General features: G+C 34.8%; 1 protein-coding gene across 5 annotated transcripts in view; it reads left to right on the top strand.

Annotated features, from left to right (window-relative positions):
- TOP2B (DNA topoisomerase II beta) overlaps positions 1-22,069 on the top strand; it is a 57,295-nt gene that overhangs the window by 12,280 nt on the left and 22,946 nt on the right. For all 5 annotated transcript variants that reach the window (XR_011902798.1, XM_072328417.1, XM_072328414.1 and 2 more), the window contains exons 2-11: positions 1,773-1,946; positions 6,756-6,846; positions 8,572-8,635; positions 9,900-10,045; positions 11,029-11,126; positions 12,345-12,557; positions 12,639-12,812; positions 19,716-19,817; positions 19,916-20,053; positions 21,199-21,337. Coding sequence is in view for 4 of the 5 variants with exons in the window: in XM_072328417.1 (XP_072184518.1) it covers positions 1,773-1,946; positions 6,756-6,846; positions 8,572-8,635; positions 9,900-10,045; positions 11,029-11,126; positions 12,345-12,557; positions 12,639-12,812; positions 19,716-19,817; positions 19,916-20,053; positions 21,199-21,337 (1,339 nt within the window). In the remaining variant the exon portion in view is untranslated. The remainder of the gene's footprint in view (positions 1-1,772; positions 1,947-6,755; positions 6,847-8,571; positions 8,636-9,899; positions 10,046-11,028; positions 11,127-12,344; positions 12,558-12,638; positions 12,813-19,715; positions 19,818-19,915; positions 20,054-21,198; positions 21,338-22,069) is intronic.

Raw genomic sequence — 22,069 nt, 5'->3', positions numbered from 1 at the left:
GGGGGAGTGCTGTCATGCTTTAAGACCAAATGACTTGGATACCAAAGCACTTTACTCACACATGCTTGCAATTTTGCAAAATAGACAACTTTCTTGTTTAGTGATGTGCTCCGGTTCATGATATGCTCCTTAAGAAAAGTTGTGAGAGTCGATGTTGTAGTTACAGCTCTAGGACATGTAATCCTGGTGGAGATAATCCTGGGGTCCCCTGGGTTCTGTCCCACTCTAACTTTGGATGCTGGCACTAACTGGACTGGGGAGGGAATACTCAGTTCTCATTTGACCTGTTCAGGTTCAATTAGGGACTAACAATTTCCACTGTTCTGAGTAGAATTAAATGCTTTATTCCTATGCATGCTAAGAGGAAAAAGAATCATTCAAGCTGAAACAATAGAAAATAGAAATCAGAGTAGTACAATGAGAATTGTCCTTGTTAGTTGCACATTACAGGTTGGCATTTATTTGGCCTCTGACTCCTGAGGTTTAGGGTTTAGGGTGAGTTCAGTATGCTTTGCTTCCTGTACTCCTAGTTCCGGTATGCTTATATACTTTCTTACCCTTTGCTTTCATTGCTGTCCAAGGCTGTAACATGAGTTAGGCAGAGAAAGAACTGATACTTCCCTTCATCTGGGAATCTTACCGGGTGACTGGTTAATCCCTGATTGGAGTTTGGCCTTTATATACTTTATAGAAAGACTTAATGGGAACGGCTAAATGGGAGTGTAATATTTACTTGAGTAACAAGTAGTTTTTGTTCTCATTTTACTTCTTATATGTTTATATATGTATACTTGCCTCAAAGTTGGTTAGAAGGAAGAGGCTATTTGAAGTATTGGGCAGGAGGTGTCAGAATTTTTTTCTACGTGTCCTAGCCAGGCAGGATACATCACGTGATTTCAGATTTGACTGATATTTCTAAGATAATTCCAATTTATAGGCAAGAATGTGTAGTCTAAAAAGTCACATCCGTTCCCAGGAGATATACTCTTACTGTCTGAGAGCAGGGCCTTTCTACCTTTGCTTACTCTGACTTCTTCTTCAGGCATGGTTTTATTTGAGTGGGAGGAGACAAAAAACTGTTGAAAGATGCACCAAATCATTAAACCCCTGTACCCTCCCCCAAAAAGTGGATTAGTTTTCTATAACATTTCTTGGTCTTAAAAGATATTTGCCATTAACTCCAACCACGTTAGGCTGGAATTCAGTTTGCATTCTGGCAATAACCTGAATGATTTTCTGTTCTTATAGTCCTTGGTTTATTTCATCATGATTCATTCTAAACTGGGATTAGATTGGGTTTAATTACTTCATTTAGATTGGTAATGTAGATTATAGCAGGTGGTGAGATGCCATAGGGAAGGCATTGCTAGTGTTTCTTAAGCTCTGTGGAATCAGTTGTCCAAACAACATGTATAAGTGTAATTTTACTGTCATTGTTCTGAACAGTATTTAGTGGTTTGGAAAAATACTTAAGCACAAAATGGATGTTTGAAGTGTTTAATCTGAATAAGCTGAGTATCTCTTTAAATATAGCATTAGTAAGTAACAAAAGTTACAAGGTGTATCCATTTGTTAAAAAACTGTCCTGCAATCTGTTGCAGTATTTCTCTTGAGAGGATAGTTTGATTTTAGTACACGCAAGAATGTAACATTTAAATTATATGACAAGCTTACATTGTAACTTATATCTCTGTCAGGATTTGTTTGAAGCTTGTTTGAGAATTTGAGTTAATCAGGTTGATTGTTTTTATTTTTTTACTTTTTTATTTTAGACATTATTTGATAATCAAATCAATGCTTCAAAAAAGGAAGAATCAGAAAGTGTTAATAAAAATGACACATCAAAGAAGATGTCTGTTGAGAGAGTTTATCAGAAAAAGACTCAGCTTGAACATATCCTCCTCCGTCCAGACACCTATATTGGATCAGTTGAACCTTTAACCCAGGTAAGTTTTATTAAGTTAATTGTCTTCATGCCTTTTGTTATTTTAATGAGGAAATTACTGTTACTGCTACTAAAAATATCCACTCAAAATTCATAGGTTCATAGAATTGCTCTCGCTGGAAAAGACCTTAAAGATCATCAAGTCCAACCATGACCTAACTGTAGTACCCTAACTTTAACAACCCTCCACTAAATCGTGTCCCTGGGCACCACATCCAAACAGTTTTTAAACACATCCAGGGATGGTGACTCAGCTGCCTCCCTGGGGAGCCTATTCCAGTGCTTAACAACAGTTAAACACAGTTGTTTCAGTAAAGAAGTTTTTCCTGATTGCCAACCTAATCTTACCCTGGAGCAACTTAAGGCCATTTCTCCTCATCCTGTCACCTGCTACCATTGAGAAGAGACCAGCCCTGCTCTTGCTGTAAGCACCTTTCAAATACTGGAAGAGAGCAATAAGGTCTCCCCTCAGCCTCCTTTTCCCCAGACTTAAGCAGCCCTAGTTCCTTCAGTCACTATAAAATTATCATGCTAAAAACTATAATTAAGTTTATCTGCATGTGTAAGAGCCATAGAATGGTTTGAGTTGAAAGGGACTTGGAAGATATCTAGTCCAGTCACCCTCCCAAGGGCAGGGACATCTTTCAGTAGATCAGGCTGCTCAAAGCCACATCCAGCACAACCACAAACACTTCCAGGGAGAAGACACCCACAACTTTTCTGGGCACCTTATTCCATTGTCTTGCCACCCTCATAGCGAGGAATTTTTTCCTTATGTCCAATCTGAATCTACCCACTTTTAGTTTAAAGATATCATCCCTTGATCTATGACTACATGCCCTTGTAAAAAGTTTCTCTCTGTAAGTACTGAAAGGCTGAAGTAAGGTCTCCCCAGAGACTTTTTTTTCTCAGATGGAACAGTCCCAGTTTTCTCAGTCATTCATGGGAGAAATGCTCCAACCCTCTGATTGTTGCTGGTGTCCTTGGAAGAGCTCAAGAGATGATTTTTTAAAATAGTGCTTGTTTCACTTGATAAAAATATATGCTGAGAAAATGTTTTAAGTTCACTTAAATCCTAAAAAGGAGATCTGAGCAGATCCAAAACAGTAGTAGCCGATTTTCCACCATTCTGTGAACGACAGTAGTCTAGATCGGCCATATAACAATTGTCTCCTAATCAAACATTTGTTTTTGTAAGAAATTTCAGCATATGTAAAGGACAGAGGTAGAATTAGCTCCCCATCTTGGTCCAGTTAAATCCAGAGATATATGCTGTTTCTGTTCCTGAAAGTTGAAATTGCTTCCAACGTAGGAAGCGCCATAAATAATTTTATAGCTATGAGAATCACCGGTTATTTTTTGTTCTCCAGAATTTCTGTCAGAGATACTTTTTTGTTCTTTGGGTACAGTGCTAGGTGTTGTATTACCAGTTTGTAGTCAGGTGTTTCAGTAATGTCATCTTCACCTTGAAAACTGATTTCACCTTTGTTCAAGAAGTAAAGGAAGGGCTACAGCATCTGTTTTTATTATTAGTATTCTGCAGTCCATCCAGCATCAAGTCTCAAAAGAAGATACTACAAGCACTGTTTGCGCAATTATAAGCTTTCCAAATATGTTAGTCCTTGTATATATCTGTGTATACATGAGCAGTTTAAATTCTTTGGAGTTTTCTGTCTGATTGCAGCAGGATATACACACAAGGCGTATACCTATTATTTTTAATTACTCTTTCAGAACTTGAGTTAGATGTCATGTAAATGTTGGGGAGTTCAGTGGAGAACTCATCATAGATTGGTTTTGATAAAGAGAAATGTGAAATGAATAAGGTATGAGAATACCAGCTAAGATCACTTCTTCTGCTCATTGTGAAGTGAACAAAATTTTATGAACACTTTTATTTATTTTTTTTAATGTAATGTTCAGTGAAGTTAAATCGTGGCTTTGTCCATGTGGCAGTCTCTTGTACATATGCATTTTTTCTATTGGTGTTGATGCTTCTCCAGTGAGATGACTGGAGATAGAATGAAGGGATAATAACTAGCTGACTTGTCTTATAGTCTTTCAGTATAAAAGAGAGTGATATAGAAAAAAGAAGTACCCCAGCTTTTATGCAAATTAATTTGCTGATGCTCATAACCATAAACCTTTTGTAATGTGTCTTAACATGGGTTTGCATGAGATTTAGTGGCAACACCAACCTCTACAGTAACAATGCTGTGGTTCGTTGAACCTCTGCAGAGACACTGGTTCTTTGGGAAAAAAAAGGACAATGTTACAGCTACGCTGGGCTTAGGCACATGGCAGAGATTTGAGTCCCCTGGTGCTAAGTGCTACAGAAGGACAGATAAGGTAGTATTGTCACTTTTGAAGATCTGAAGAATACTTGAATAGAGAAGGACATAGGGAAAATGGAAAAGAGAGTTGCAGAAAAGCTAAAGAGAGTCTGTATTTAGTGAGATGGCCAAACTATCATGCTTTAAACTGATTATCTTGTAACTTATTGAGCTGATTGCTAACCTGACAGAAAGCTAATGCAGCAGGAGGGAGATTTTTGTTTTTTATTTGTTTTTTGTTTGGTTGGTTTTTTGTGGTTTTATGAGCTGAATTTGATTCCTCAGTCAAGGACTAAGCAGCAGAACCATGTCACCGTGCAAAGAGAAGCTTAGAACCAACTAGCAGAAAGTAGATAGTGAGGACAGTAGGAAAGAAAGAGACTACCTGTTACAAGTAGCTTTGCATCTTGTCTGCAAACAAAGTAATGAAGGAGGAAAGAAGGGTTGCTGAGGGAATTTTGATGGCAGGTTTCATATGATAAGCTATGACTGCTAATATTTCCAAATTAAAGAATTTGGACATGGGAACAATATATGTTTAGGTCACCAGAGGAACTCTGAATACTTGGTGGCTAGTGAATGGTGGTAAGCACACAGATGTATTTCTGGTGCAACCTTTAATTTTACTGATACAATTCTGTTTGGATAGAATCATTTCCTGTATTTGTGAGATATACTTCCTCCCATTATCCATGGTTGAGAGAAGCAAGCCCTGAAAAACCATCCTTGACTGCTCAATTGTATGTTATATATTTAAAAATGAAACAAAACAAAACACATTTACATTTACAACTAATTAAATACCCTTCATGAGGTACCTTCCTCGAATGTCTCCTTTGGGAAAGCTAAATGTGTATTTCTTAAAAGCAATTATCTAAAGTGAAAGCTAGAGAGTGTACATTGGAGAGTGTGCTTTATTTGCTACCTTCTCCTAGTGTCTGATTCTGCAAGTCCCTCACACTACTGTCTGAATAACAAACTGTTGGATCTGTACAGCAATCACAGTAACTGTCTCTGCTTATTCTCTGGTTAATTGCTCGTGTTTGCATTGCTACGTATAGACTGCAGCAAGTGTTTACGTGGCATATAGGTAAATTAGATCAATGTATTTCAATTTTTAAAAGCATTTGGAATAGTGCATCTAATAGGTAAATCTCAATACTTACATTACCATTTAGATTATACCTATCAGCTCCCTTGAAAAAGGAGGAATCGCAATAGCTGTACGGCACATGAAAATTATGAGGAAAATTAAAGGACATGGAGCTTCTTTGTGAATAATTTTAGTTGTGTGAACTCAAAATAAAATGGCAGAATTACCATATAACCATTTTGTGTGAAAAATGTGGCTGAACACTAAATTCAATGGATAAAAAAGTGCAAATACATTTAATAAAGAAATTAAGAATAAAGCTAAGCACTATATAACGATACAGGTATTGTTTTGTTCAGAATGCGTTATTATAGTTACAGTCAGAAATTTATGGCTGTTAGAGAACATGCAGGTTTGTTACCAATGTCCATTTTATCATTAACTTCTACTATTTCTTCAGTTAATGAATCCTGATTACACAGTTTTTGTATGTATATATGATTAACAGTTTTTCAGTGTTGGTGTTTAGTATGTGTTTTTGTTGATATTTACAGGATTTATTCTTCTGCTTTGTTAATGTAGATGTTTCAATTAATGGGCTTACACGTGGAAATTTGATTTCATATAAAATTTTGAAAAGCACACTAGATTTCTAGTTGATGATTACCATTTTCAAACTAAAATGTCATTGTTTTATTGGTTCTCCAAGTTTGTTAAAAACTTGAATTGGACGATGATAAGGCGTAATTTAGAATATGTTCAGAGGACAGAGATGTGAGTAAGAAAAAAACTGTATCATGTTTGTGAATCAAAACTCTCAGAAAAATAAGATTGACATGTAAGCAACCTTTGTGTCACATGAATTCTGTATAGGATAGCAGTGCACATTATTTAGGCATTTATGTTGCATGCCATGAACCTTGTAGACCTTAGGTTTATCCTTTCTGTTTCTAGTTTTAGTCACGAATTCTTTCTCTGTGTCGTAATGTTCTGATCTAGTTGCCAAATGGCGAGGTTCTGAGAAGAGGAAATACTGTCCCTTTAACAAGTTTAAAGGGGAACGGGAAGAATGTGAATGTGTCTGTAGCTGAGTCTAAGCATCACTTACAAAGATAAGATGTTGTAGAAAGAATTACAACTCCTGGTGTATATTAATAGAAGCATTCACTGGGCTTTTTTTCTTTGTCCTGTGAAGTTGAGCTTATTAATTTTGTATCAGCTAAAAGTATAACACAGTGGAGGAGTTAAAAAATACTGATTTTATTAATATAACATTTGTTTTATATTTTATTTATATAACATTTGCTGTAATATTAAGTGTGACTATTTTTGTTTTGAGACTAGAACAGCATATATTTTTTATCTTCATTTTTTTTACATGTAGTTAATGTGGGTTTATGATGAAGATGTTGGAATGAATTGCAGAGAGGTTACCTTTGTCCCTGGCTTGTACAAGATCTTCGATGAAATCCTTGGTATGTATAACAATGTTTTAGCATTATAAAGTATACATTATTCTGAGAACTCTCAAAGCATTTTAATTTGTATCTAGGTTTAAATCACAGACTTAAGAGTTCCACTAAAATTTCGTGCATGTTCTAGTGCATGCCAGCTCTGTAGAACAGTTTAGAATAGGGAAAGAGTGTTTTCAGATGAACCTGCAAGAAAGTATTACTGTTGGTAACTAAGCGTCCAAACTAGGTCATTCTTTATGATCAATATCATCACAAGATATTTTAATCTATGAGGTTATTCAGGCTAACAGTTTTGTGTAACATATGAATGAAGACCATTTTTCTGGAAGACAACTGAAAGTTTTCAAAGTTAAGTTCTATTATCGTTTCATCAATCAGCTTATGATATTCTCTTTGTGATAAATACACATTGAAGCCTGGCCAGCGGTAGAGTAATGCTATGTCTGAACAGTGTGCTGTCTGCTGAACTGAGATTTTAGGTTAATTGACTTTATTCCTTTGACGAGTTTTTACAAAGTTAAGTCTAAGGATTGGCAGGCAAGCATCATGAACTTAGAAGCTATTGAAATCAGTGGAAATTTTATGACAACCTTCATTGCGTTCAGAAAATATGCACTTCTCTAAAACTGTGGTTTACACTGTTGCTGTTTTCAGGACAGTAACTTGGCCAGTTGGAAGAGAAGGGTTTTGGTTTGGTGTTTTTTCTCTCATTCCTAATGTGAGAAGTATGAGACTGAAGACTTTCATCACTTATTTTTCTGCCCCATAAATGGAATTTGCAGGCTTTCCACAGTTTCATGTTGCCCCATTCAAAAGGAAAATTGCTATCATGTCATTATTGCAGTACTTACGGCTTATTGCTTCTTGATCTGTGCCATTCGGAATATGGTTGGAGATCTAACATCAGTGTAATAACATGGTGAAAATTGGACTGTAGCTGTGCATGCTTTTAAATAAAATGCTTGTAATGTTTTTGGGAAATCATTCAAAATATCTGACTGTGTCTAGAAATCCTTACAGCCTATTAAGATACTTTATGTTTACTGGATTCCTCTTCATATCCCTTGCTGTTAGAGGGTTTTATTTTGGTCTGTTTTGTGAGTGATAAGACAAATGTTGAATATGATTTTAATGTTTTCTAATTTCTATTGTTTGTATTTAGCATGCGCTGGAGTATAATTTAGTTAAATTGTAATCAAATCTTAACCTCCAGTTATCCTTTCGGTCCTAAATTGTGTAAAATGAGAGTCGTTACAAGTCTCACAAAAACTTCAGAGAAAACTTTCTGGTATCAAAACACTTTTTATTGGATGTGACTTCTTTGGGATTGGATTTTACCTTTAAAATGGTGCATCTGATCATACATACCATTCCCTAGGCTTTTTAATATATATGGCATAATATGTGTGATAAATATCCAAAAAAGTGCAGCAAAAGATGAATGAAGTGCTCAATATGTTAAGAATAGTAGAAGAACAAGCTCACAAAATATTTATTTATGTGGTAGTTTAAGTGCTACAGATAGAAGTAATAATTAAGGAGAAGATAAAATAAATACAGAAAAATACCTTCTTATAGATACTCGATCTTATTTTCTGATGCCAGTAATAAGATAGAAAGTATATAAAAAGTTACCTGATTAAGAAATACCTGGACCCTTGTAACGTCTGGTGGAATGTGTATTATTGTTAATAGAAAGTGTTGATTTGTTACTTCTTTTCATAGTAAATGCCGCTGACAATAAGCAGAGGGACAAGAATATGACCTGTATTAAAATATCCATTGATCCGTAAGTAAAATCATGCCGTCATTTATTTCCTTGCCTGGGCTTCTGTGGTTTTGACATGTACAAATGATTTTCCCAAATAAAAATGGATTTTTTTAAAAACAAAAACTAATCTTTTTGGAATTATGTCCACTAGCTTCGTGTTTTAAGATTAAAAGGTTTTTAAGATTAAGAGTGGTTAGCAGTAATTGCTACCATTCTTAATTTATAGTAATTTGCTTTCCAAAACCACAAACCTACTGTTTGATTGAGTGAGACTTAGAAGATTATAAAATCCATGATTATATGAAAGCTTGTCAGTACACAACTGTAACCAGCAAGGTTATGTATAAATCATAAATACCAACCTCAAGATTCAGTAATGTAGCATTGTATCTCCTGAACTTGTATGTTAACTCCTTTAGCACGTGGTTAAGGTTATGTTTATGTCAGGTGCATCTCACTGAAACTGCAGACTGCAAATACATCATTACCACCGTTTTTCCTAATTTAATACTTGAAATGAAGAGATACTTCCTAATTAGAATTAGTTAACTACTCGATGATTGGATTCCCTTGGTGTACCTCTTCAGTTGCATTTAAATGAATAATTAATATTTTGGAGACCTAATTTCCACACATAATCTGTGGGATAAATATGCTGAGAAGTCATTGTTGTTCACGTTTTCACTGCAGTGTCAGTTTCTGTAGACCAAATTGCTTCTGTCGTGAAGTAGGAGGGAAATGTTAGTGATATACTTGTGATCTATCATGATTTTGAACTCTCTGATATAATTATGCAAGAACACTCAAGTGCTAACAGTGCAAGATTTTGAGGAATTTTGGTACTGATGCATATGATAAATTACAATTTTTATCATTAGTGGAGAGTAAGTTTTAAATAGCAGATAACTTGGTTTTGTCTGAGTGGGCTTCTTCGAAAGCTGCAAAGGTGTATCTCTAACTTAAGTGTAACTCTGTCCCAAAACCTCGAGATCCTGTTGGAGATCATACTGATAGTGAATACTGTTCAAAGAAATTTGGGGGGGATTATTTTAATGATATCAAGTACTGTCATGTGTGGGCAGTGATGCTTCTCCTTAGACATGTACTAGGCAAAAAGAACTGTTTATTATTAATTAAAATTGTTGAAACTGTGAATAGAGATAATAAGAATATGGTGTTTTATTGTAGTTTATGCAGTTATTGAAGCATGTAAGATGTTTGCAAGGAGTCTTTTTTTAGGATTACATTCACTGGCTTAATGTCTTTCTTTACTATTTCATAGGGAATCAAACATTATCAGCATATGGAATAATGGAAAGGGTATACCAGTTGTTGAACACAAAGTAGAAAAAGTGTATGTTCCTGCTTTAATCTTTGGGCAGCTGTTAACATCTAGCAACTACGACGATGATGAGAAAAAAGTTACAGGCAAGACTATTTAAATTGCTTTGTGTAATTCAGTGAAACGATTTTGTTCATCAGTGTGCTTTCTCCTTTCACTTTTTCTTCTCTTTTCCATAATGGATGATCACTTACTCACCAGAACCAGAGTTCTTTGTTAGAATAAAGTTGTTGTTTTTTTTTTTTTTTTTTTTTTTTAATAACAGTGTTTACATAAAATTTTACATTTGCATATTTCCTGTCAATAATCATTACTCAATTAAAAAAAAAAAATCCATTTTAATTATATTGTCTGCAAGCATTAAAACGTTTATGCTGTTGAAATGAAGGAAAGAATAATTTCAGTAAAGTAGTGAATAATTTGTTATCCTAATTATGAAGTAACCGTAATTAAGATCATGAATGAGAGTTCTGTTTTATCCTACCTAAATTCATCAATTAATCACAATATGGGCTAACTATATCTTTGCCCATATTGTGATGACTTTAGAAATCTCTTTTCAGAGAGTGTACGGCAATGAATTGAATTGATTTGAAGACTAATACAGGGTATTAGAAATTCCTCTGAATTTCAAGGGAAATAAAGCATTATTTCAGTCAATTAATGGGTTTTGACTGTGAATTATTGCCAGGAAGGGGTGACCTGACTTATTAACCTCTGAACTTCCATTCCCCCTGCTTCTCTACAGTCAGAGATAGTGAGTGTGAGGTTATGGAATAAATTGTCTCTGTATGTGTACTAGTTTTCAGGTGTTTTGGGATGTTGAGGTTACTTGCCTTTCAGCAGGCAACTTCTAGGTCAACATAAGGAAAGAGCAAAGAGCTTCTTGAGGAAGAAGCAGTTCTACCAGACTGCAGGTGATGGGAAACTATAACTCTGGCAACCTTTGATAGATGTTGACTTATGTCCCAATTTTTATCTTCTATATGATCATTTTCCTTCATTCACATACTCTGTGTATCATAAATAAAGTTCTGCTATAGGAATGTACTGTGTTTTATTTTTTCAGGTGGTCGTAATGGCTATGGCGCGAAACTTTGTAATATATTTAGTACAAAGTTTACAGTTGAAACTGCTTGCAAGGAATACAAACACAGCTTTAAGCAGGTACAGAAATAGTCTCATTTTTTTTTCTCTTTTCTGTAGTTATTGCATTCAAATTTAGCACTTTCTCTATATTTCACAAAGTGAATCATAAACATTGAATGGTAAAGGATTTGTAGGTGATGCAGGCCAGATTAGTTCAGTCAATTAAATTGGTGTTTTTGCATACTAGGATTTAGTACAGTGTTTTGTGTTGCTTTTTGTATTTTGTTTGGTTGGTTTTTGTTGTCTTATTGTTTTGTTTTCTCTTAGTGCTATTTTTATTGGAAGTATTAGTGACTAAAACTGAAAAATTTCTGCTGTTAAAACTGAGATTTATCCACATGCAGGTGAAAAAGAATGTGCAATTGAAACACCTTTTAGTCATTGTATAATTTGTCAGAAAGAAATTCTACTTAGTGGTGTAAATATTCATGCAATTATCTAGATCACTTTATATAGGTTTTTTTTCACAAACAAGAATTTTTAATGTATAGGCCATGAATTACATCAGCATAGCTGTACTTCAGTACAAAAATACTCCACATGAACCTATTGCTCATAATTGAAATTGTCAGCATGAGATCCTTTAACCTGATTTACTCTATCTAGTTTTGAGCTGGCTACCCTTGTAAATGTTTGAAGAAGTTTGGGCAGTTACTGAAGTTCCTCAGCTTTGAAATCTTTCACAGTTAATGGCTTCTCTCTCTTTTTCTAAGGATAATTTCTAGTTGTGCTGTCATGTTACTGACAAAAACCAATACATTTGAATGCTTTATCTGTCTCTTTAATAATGTAATATTTTATACTAACTGCTTAAATGCAATTTAGTAAAAAGCACAGCCACAAAATTGCTATATCAGAGACCAATGAGTCTTCTTATGGGGACTAGTAAGCCTCTCTACAGAAGTGTGTAGTAGATGGCAGTAAAGACCATGTAGCTAATTCGCTTGTTCTTTGGTTAGTTTTGTGATGGGCTGTATTTACATTTGAATTGTGCCTGTCGATGTAAATGATCCCTATGTATTTACAGAAATCAAAAATCTGCTGTCACCAATACTTCTGCAAATCTCGGTAAAGCAATTATATGCATAACATTTTACCAGGGGAAACTTCTAAAAGGCACCTGTGAAATTCTAGTTGTGTATAGCTATTGCTGCTTAGCACAGCCAGAAAATGGAATAAAGGAGGAGGTTAACGTCTTATATTTAAACTAATATCTAAAATGTTTTGTTTCCAAAGACTTGGATGAACAATATGATGAAGACTTCTGAACCCAAGATTAAGCATTTTGAAGGTGATGACTACACATGCATTACATTCCAACCAGATCTATCTAAATTTAAAATGGAAAAGCTTGACAAGGACATCGTGTCCCTCATGACAAGAAGAGCATATGATTTGGCTGGGTCGTGCAAAGGAGTCAAAGTTATGTTGAATGGGAAGAAGTTACCTGTAAGAGCCTCTTTCAAATTATTTTAAGTAGACTAAGTATTAAATGTGAATAATAGTAATTGTTATCTGTATTGCTCATAGGTAAATGGATTTCGCAGTTACGTAGATCTTTACGTAAAGGACAAGCTGGATGAAACTGGAGTTGCACTCAAAGTTATTCATGAAGTCGTGAATGAACGATGGGATGTGTGCCTAACTTTGAGTGAAAAAGGATTTCAGCAAATCAGCTTTGTAAATAGTATAGCTACCACAAAGGTGAGTAGCTGTAGTTACCTTAAGCAATAAAAATGACAACGATAAAAATACGTGCCTTGTCAGACATTTAAAAAAAAAAAGAGGTGAGATAGTCTTTTGCATGAGAGGATCTGGCAAAGCAATTAAATGCAAAATGCAATCATAGCAGTATTTCTGAATATGCACTACTTCTTAAAATACTAGTAATCATTATCATACTGATGTCTTACATGAACACGTTACTGATTAATGATAAATTGAGTGAAACTGACTTGTTTAGTCAAAATACTTTATTCCTTCCTTTTTAACACATAGTAGTGAAATAATTCTGAAATCAAGGTTAATAAAGAGTAAGTACAAAGCACTTAGAAGCTGGTAGCAAGTTTTGTAGAGAAAAAAAATGGCTTTTGATAGTCATGAAAGATGGCTTTCCATTTATTTCTTTATGATGTATAAAGCTGGCCTGAAATGTTGAGATTAATTTTGTTTCATCTTTGTTTCTACATAAAGGATCTATGTGTTCTCTGTTCTTATTAGCAACTATATAAGCAGCATAGGTTACTGTAGCAAATCTTCAGTTATGACAAGCAAGAAATGTACTCAACATACTAAACTACAGTCTTTGTGCTTCTCGGGTATTGGAGTGGTCAGGCACCGAGGCAATCATCTGAAATTGATTAGTGTAACTTGTTTATGCCAGTGTAGTATGGCTCAAGTTAAGAGATCTGGGATTCATCGAGGTGAAAGAAAGTCTTTGCTGATTTTTACTGTTCACTGTTTACAACGGATGAGTGACTGACCTATAAAGAGTCAAGTAATTCTATTAATTTGTGAGTCTGTTTTTAGAGAACCTTAACCATGAGTTTCCCAGGAAGATCAGAATGACAAGAATTTGTATTCAGACACTTCATAATTACTCCTTTCTCAATTCTCCTCTGAGAGAGTCAAACAAGACATTTCAATGGTAACACAAGTGTTTCATAAGTCCCAGTGGTTGCAATAAGTAGCGTCCCTAGTTTAGGCAGATGCCCAGAAATATTAGTGTTCATTTTGGTGGTAGGTTCTGTGTTGTCAGTGTTTACGTGATATAAAATTTTTACTATATAATTTCCTTCACTGTCATTTTCAGTGTAGGTGAACGAATGTTCAGTGCCAAGAGTAGTAAATTATTTCAGTGGACAATACTTATTTTTAAATGTATATTTTAATTAAATGTTTATCTGATACTACTCAAAACATGCGATAGTGAACATATCTGGTGATTAAAAGGTTAAAACTTAGTTGTAATTCAGGCCTATTTATGCAACATAAAGAAGAAAAATAGCATGATCTTAATGATGTTTATCATACCTTTATGAAGATGCTGGCTATGTGGAGAAAGATTAAGAACATATATTGGGAAAAATGAATACTTACTGACTCCAAAGTAAATATATTGCATACATGTACTCAAGGGATAATGAATGTGACTCCTTTGGATCAATTTTCATCCATCATGCAGTTACACATGCACATTATAATCATTTGTTAAGAAAATTCATAGAAAAAGTACTGTGTATTCTTCAAAGGTAAGTGTTGTAATTTCTAGTTTTTCCCACTCTCCCAATCCATGCCTTATGTGTGTCACTGGATGTGGAGTGTTCGGGCCGGTGAACCACCTCACCAGCAATTGATGTGCATCTACCCACTGATGAGACATAATGGCTAGTAACTAACTGCGTCAACTACCTGTTCCCTTATCTGCTAACAGGTGAGGAGCTCATTTCAGCTGTTTTTTGGTTATTTATCACTGTTTGCTGAAAGCTTTTCATTTCTGTTTCTGGATAAATTTCACCAAGTGGTAACTTCCCTTCAACCTTTTTTTTTAAAACTTGCTTTAAATTCCAAACAAGTTTTTTAGGCTGACAGGGTTGTGGGTTTTTTATGAGGGGTGGGAAGAAAGTCAGGCAGTATGGTGAGGCACAACTCCATTGTTTTGTTATTGTAAATTTGTTACCTTGATCAGGTCCATGCCTATTCACAATTTTGCCACAGAATTTGACTTCAGACTCTGAGGCTTGAAGCTATTATGGGTTTGCAGATAACCTTTTAGTGAGACTTGTGCCTAAACTAATTAAACCCTGTCTTCCCAAGTTCTCAATTTCAAATTTTAACTTCAGCAGAAATTGTAGTAAAGCTTCAATTACCTTCTTACCAATCTAATGATATTTTTAATATGACAGCACCACTGACTGTAATACTAGTTATCATGTTAGTGGAAAAAATTCAGCTGATAAGGATGCAGTGCCAGATATTGAATGTAGGCAGCAGCCCTACCTATTAAATTTGCTGGAGTTCAGAAAGAAATTCAGGACCATAACAGAGCTTGCCATACAAATTTTTATATGTAATGTAAAAAGAAAAAGACATAATGCAAAATAAAATAGGGTTTACTTATATCACTGATTCAGTAATAACTTCAAATTCATAATTAGCTTCTGAATTTGTTTGTTGTATAAAAAGCTTATCAGCTTATACAGTTTAACTATATCTTACCTCAGAATTAATTGAGGCAGCTGATGGCAGTATTAGTGGGATGCATACAGGAAACAGATTTTGTTTCACTTTGAAGATTTTAGTTGCTTTCATCTTAAATTTTTAAAACAGATTCTACCATAATGGCTGCCTTCTGGGGAAAAAACAACAACAAAAAAAGATTTTGTAATTACGGTTCTCTTTTTCATAATACATAGCCATAATAATCATTAGCAGCCCTCTAGTTTTAGAGGCTATTTTTCTGTCTCGTATTAAAATTTACCAACAGTTGGGGCAGTTATAGGCTGTTATGCTTCTATAGTGGGTAAATGTGCCACCTACTGGTGAAATCGTTGAAAGGTTCCCAGCTTTGAGCTCTGAACATCCCTCACTCAATGCTACACACTAAGAATGGACACAGGAATGGGGAACTAATAAACACTAATATCTTCTAAGAACAAGAATTACTGGTAAGTAACCAGTTTTTGATATGTCAGCTGTTAGTTATTCCAAAATATTTGAAGTGCTAAAAGTAGGCTTTTCTAATCCACTTCTACAAACAGTGTTTCACTGAAATAAGATATATTAATGTAAACATAAGTTTTTAGCAGTGTGATAAGCAAAATCATTGTATTTAAAATCACCATTAAAGTCTGGAATGTTTTTGAAATCTAATATTTCTGTGGTAGCTGAAACTGCCATCCATGTGTGAATAAAAACCTGTCTTTGTTTTGTTTTCCCAAAGAAATGTTGGGAAATGACATTGACAGTTGAAAGAATACTCGTATACAGTGTGCTGCTTTCTAAGTCACAGCGGTGGTTTGTGTTGCTGTTCAATAGGTGGCTCTGAAATCTGACAGAAACTGTATATGGTTTATTTGAAGTTGCAAGTACCGGTTTGTTTGTGTTTAATAATATTAACCACCCTGAGCCATTTTTTCCTTCTCTCTTTTTTATTGTCATCTTGTCCTTCTACATGAGGTTGAAAACACAACTCCTTTTCTCTCCTGTCAGTCCAGCCACTTTGTCTTTATCAGTCTTTTCAGTCACCTCCTGTCTCTTCACATTCTAAATCCCAGCTTTCATTTTTGGCTTTCTTCTTGTTTTTGTTTTTGTTTTTCCTGATGCTTTTTCTTTATTCTCTTTCTTTTTTCTTTTCTTTTTTCTTTTTTCCTTTTTTCCTTTTTTCTTTTTTCTTTTTTTTTTCTTTTTCCTTTTTTCTTCTTTTCTTTTTTCTTTTTTTCCCCTCCATTTCTTATTTCTTACTGTTTTATACTTCCTCATTGCCAATGGAAAGCTTTCTTCCTCCTTGGTTCCTTATTAGAAACAGCTTTAAAGGTTGGAGATATTTTTTTTTTTGTAATCTCAGAATCAGTGTCTCCATAGATGTGGTTCCATTTTTCACCATAATGCAGATTAGTCTAAACAAGAACCTTTAGTTATTCTACATTTTTGTGAGGCAGGAGTCAATGTTAAGCAAAGGCAGTTTTCTGAGTAAATCAGAGGGCACTGAGCTGTATTATAACTGAGAGTTTTAAAAAGTGGTCTTGCAGAATACAAAGAAAAGCAAAACAAAACTAATCTAAGCAAGAATGAAGCCATACTTCTCCATTCCCCTTTCTATTTCTATACTGTTTATTTCAGTGCAAGATTTTTCAGCCTTTCCAGTGGTTTACAATGTTTCATGTAATCTGAAAAGCTTTCCTTCATGGAAACTATATGAACACACTGACTTCTGTTTGCTTGAAAGGATTCGAGATCCTGTTGTCAGTCAAACTTCCCTGAGAAAAGTTCCCTCCTGCCGATATTGTTTTCTCCCTTGAGATTCTGTTCCAATTCATGATCTTACAATCTACTTACAGCCATTTCTGTTCATCTGCTTTGGATCTCCTGCTAGTCTTACTAAACAGTGGCGGAAGATTATTTTGTCCTGCTATTGCAAATTTCAGATCATTCAAAAACTCACTTCCTCTGAACTGTCAGCAGTCAGTCTGGTTTAATTAAATCACCGTATATGTTAGTTCTGAAAGAGGTTTTAAAACTTGGCTGAGAGCTCTGATCTCTCACTTACCTCCTCCTTTTCTTTTAGCAAGAGGTGAATGAAAGGAAGTGCTGATAAGATGTTTTTGCTCTCCTAATCGTTTCTGCAAATATTTATCTCCTCTTAAAATACCAAGAGGAAATCCCGAATATATTTATTGCACTTGGAAGAAGAGAAGCTAACCTGACAGGACAACAAAATACATTCCCAACCCATCTCTGTTAGGTGTTGGGGTTTTTTCTAATACTTGTTTTCCACTTCTGGAGACTATTATCTTAAAAAATAATACACATACAAAAAAACACACACAAAAAAAACCCAACAAACAAACTGAGACTGTTCCCTTATCAGCAGCTGAACTAACCTAACAATATATTGTCACCACAAGAGAACACATCATCTTCTTTTCTTCTCTCTTCTCTTTGTACACATTCTATGGCTGGATTAGCTTTTCCTTACCTTGAGTTGAATTGATTTATGATAGAATGCGGTAGCTGACAAAAACTTACTGGGGTGATTGGAGCCTCCCTGTTTTGTCATTATCAGTGTCATATCCTGAGAGAAAACAGTAGCTGCAAATGTCTCCTTCATAGGGTTTTTTGGTATTCTTTTTATTGATGTAGTTTTTTTGTCATTGTTGTTCTCAGCTTTCAGATACTAGGGCTCTAGAACTGTTCATATTTTTGATATTTTTTCAAAGGAAAACCTGCTATTTTACCTTTTTACCTTGCCATCTTGGATCTGTAAATATTTTCATGTGTTTACCACCATTGGTTTATAACAATCAGTGTTCTATAGATTTAAGTCTGCAGAATATATATATTCATATACTAGTTTTTCCTGATCTGGAATGTTTTGTTTATGATCATTTAATCTCATTTAATACAGTTACTTTTTCTCAACCTATGACGTGAGTCCTTTTAAGATGCATTTGCCACAAGTAGTATGATGTTCTGTGTGCATTTATTAATGCCAGGTGATGTTACTCGATAATTATACTGTTCCATTTTCTTTGTACTAACAAAAAAATTACTTCTAGATTCTATGGAATACAGATTAGCTTTGTTCATTTAGGTAGTGGACAGTGTGGTTGTTTCTTTAGTTGATAAAATTTGAATTGTTTCTGTCTTCACAGGCAGTTCTGATTCAGATTGCTTCTGAATTATAGTGCATACCCCATAATTGTTAGGTTTCTTTTGCACACGTAAATCAGTAGTCTTTTTTATGATGTAATAGATCTGCAATAGGCCTGTTTCCAGAAAGCTCATGTGAAGTGCCTTCATCTCAAAATGATTTGTCTTCTAACAGAATGTTTTGGGTTCTTTTTATTGGTGCTTTAAAGTTTACATCCAAAGAGAACTGTGGCTAGAGGATATGATAGAAGCCTGAGGGCACCTTTTGGAACTGCATGAATTAGAAGTGTGGGAGTGGAACATAATCTTTTTTGTTCAAATGCTTAGCTCTTTACTAGTTAGACCGAGTTACATCAGTTGTAATAACTTTCCTTGCAATAGTTGGAAATGTTACTGGACTCCTCAGTTGCTGTAGGACAGGTGGCAACGTGGTTATGTAGCTACAAGTTACTGCCCCTTCCTCTTGCCTTGGTGTGCCATCTTGGGGTTATCAGCATGCTCTGTATTTATTTCTTGTTGCTACATTATATAGGACTAGGTAGCAGTTTCAGCTTTTGATGAGTTTTAAGTAGGACTGCTCAATCTTTTTAAGGTAATCATGCTCTGTTATTTGTTAGTTTTCTAGACCTTGTGGCTTGTTGTGTGTAGTTCACTATGTTCACCTCAGGCTAGCAAAGAATGATAATAGCATTTATTCAAGGATTCCTGTAAATAAAGTTATTAAAATGGTGAGGTGACTTTTGGGAAGGAATAGAAATGGGTACTCTATATTGGAGATCCAGCTTCTGAACTTTTTTTATTTACAGATCAAGCCCTTATAGCATAGGCGAGTTTAATTTGCTGAAAGAATCTGTAACATTTTCCATTGAAAGTTATTTATGTGCCTGTCAGAAAGATTGCCATGGACAGCTATGTGATGTTGCAGGTATCATCTCAGTGTTACAGAGTCACCTTCAGATCTTCCATGCACACTCCTAAGGTTGTATATCCAGTTATAAGCTGTAAGCAGCCTACCACAGTACAGAGAAGAAAAGTGTACTGCTTCTTCTGTTCCGTGTCACATCCATCCTCCTCACTGTAAGACTGAATGACATAAAAGAGAAATTTAAAAGCAAAATTTCCTTCATTATCTAACAAAGTACATTGATTTCCAGCCTTAAAAGTAAAGGTATTTTGTTAATAAGCTTAAAATCTGTTAGGAAATTCAGTGTTTTCTTTTTTTCTTTCCTCCTTAAGGGTGGTAGGCATGTTGATTACGTGGTGGATCAGGTTGTGGGCAAACTGATAGAAGTGGTAAAAAAGAAGAATAAAGCTGGAGTTTCAGTGAAACCATTTCAGGCAAGTAACTTTGTACAAAAATGATACATGTATGAATGTACTGGTAAAGATGAAGATGGTAATTTTGTTAAATGAATTGCTTTCTATGTTTTCAACAGGTGAAGAATCATATATGGGTTTTTGTTAATTGCTTGATTGAAAACCCATCTTTTGATTCCCAGACAAAGGAAAACATGACATTGCAGCCTAAAAGTTTTGGGTCCAAGTGCCAGCTATCTGAGAAGTTTTTTAAAGCAGTAAGTAAAGTTGCTTCTTCTTCTTTTCTTTTTTTCAGTGAAGCAATAATTAACATACTGGATCTTCTTCATGCAATCTTCTGCTACACGTATACTATGTACGAGAAGATTAATTGGTGTATTACGTACTCCACTGATATTATCATACTATCAAAATAGGATGGAGGAACTTTTGTTTATTCTCTGGCCCTTATAATGGAAGCAGTGACTATATATTGATTTTTGCCCCAGGTTCGAAAGTGAGTTTCAACTGAAAGGCTAATTTTTTACAGATTCCAATATTTATTTTGGTAAAATGAATTTGAGTTTTTATTAAGGAGAATGATGTTCCTGCTAGTACTCTTGACATTTGAACTTAACCCATTGTTTTATATTCCTCTAATTGTTTGTTACTGGTGACGTTCTTACAGAACTTACAGGAAAATAACAGTCTTTACAAACATTTATTCTCCAGATTTTGATATATAGTGTATTTCTATCAGTGTGTTTAGTTTGCAGTGTTTCTGGTATTCCCGGACATTTGAACAGTGAACTCCATAGGTATTACACGTGCAGAAGAATCTCTAACTGATGAGTTCTGTGTTGTGGTGGATAGTGAAAAGCCAAAGCTCATATTATTTTGCTCCATTTCTTTTGATGTGAAATAAACTTCAAGCAGTTATTTTTTAGAAAATGTGCTGTATTCTCTCTTTGCTGCAGGTGCATTTCCTAAAGTGTAATCATGTTTTGAAGTGGTTATGTCAAGAGTTGGTGAAGAGCCATATTCTTAAATGCTTTTGCATTTTCCAGCCATTTTCAGAATTTTCAAAGAAACCTTAAATAGCCATATTACAGATTATAAGGTTACTTTTTGCTGCAAAATCCAGGAAGCAGATGCTTAGTACCTATAGCATTTCAGCACATCAGCCACATGACATAGGACAGCTTATTAGGTCTTCATGAGATTTTCTTCCTTCCTTATCAGCTGAGAGGTGTGTTGTGCTTTCGTTTTGTGTGAGTGATGTGCTAGACAGTAAGGTGCGTGTTAATTCTTCGGCATTTTATATGCTGCAATTTTTAAAATGTAAAGGATCAGCTTAAAATTGAGAGATAAGAATTTACCATGTGAAGTTTACTTTTCTCATCCTCAGTTCTGTTGCTTATAGGCCTCTAACTGTGGTATCATAGAGAGTATTTTGAATTGGGTCAAATTTAAGGCGCAGACTCAGCTGAACAAAAAATGCTCATCTGTGAAACACAGTAAAATCAAAGGCATTCCAAAACTGGATGATGCTAATGATGCAGGTAAGAACACTTATTTTTACCATCTTTTGCTTTTCACAGACATTATTGTTTTAAACCTGTCTTTATTTCTTATATGTATGTATATTTTCTAATAAAAAATCTTCATAGTTCTTAAACTAGTTTTCTGAACCTCATAGTGCTAGAATTAAAGAATGATGATGAGTTTTATATTAGGAATGCCATCTTTTTTTTTCATTATAGAATTAGCAGAGCAGAATGAAAATAGCAACACAGCTACATATTGAAAGAGCATGAATTTTTAAGTTGTGGCTTTTAAAACAAAAACATGAGACACCAAAAAGTTGGATACCTTTTACTCAGACATTTCTCTCTTGCTTAGTTGTTCTTAGCTGAGGAGCAGCAATTTTATGTCTCCTAGGGAGTCTTAACCAGGTATTGATTTATTGAAGATCTAGGACATATTAAATTTCTCATACCGAAGGCATTTCACATTCAGGAGTGAACACACAAGACAGGGGGATGTTCAGTCTCTAAATAAGGTGTGTTGTCATGACTTGGCGTGACTCTCTGAAACGTTGTATATACTGGCAGAAGAGTTTTAGAACAGAGGACTGTCATGCTAGAATTAGTAAAAGTTCTTAAGAACTTTCTTTTTGAAGATAGAAGATGCCCTATGGGCCACTTTTTTGCTTTGAAAATCTATAGGAAGTTTTTCTTTTGTACAAGATCTAAGCTCCTTAAAAAGCTGCAGTTGTTGAGAAAGGTGGAGCA

The sequence above is a fragment of the Excalfactoria chinensis genome, chromosome 2 (genome assembly GCF_039878825.1).
Source record: "Excalfactoria chinensis isolate bCotChi1 chromosome 2, bCotChi1.hap2, whole genome shotgun sequence".
NCBI classification, from domain to species: Eukaryota; Metazoa; Chordata; class Aves; order Galliformes; family Phasianidae; genus Excalfactoria; species Excalfactoria chinensis.
The sequence above is the reverse complement of the archived record's forward strand: the minus strand, read 5'-3'. Positions and strand labels throughout refer to the sequence as shown.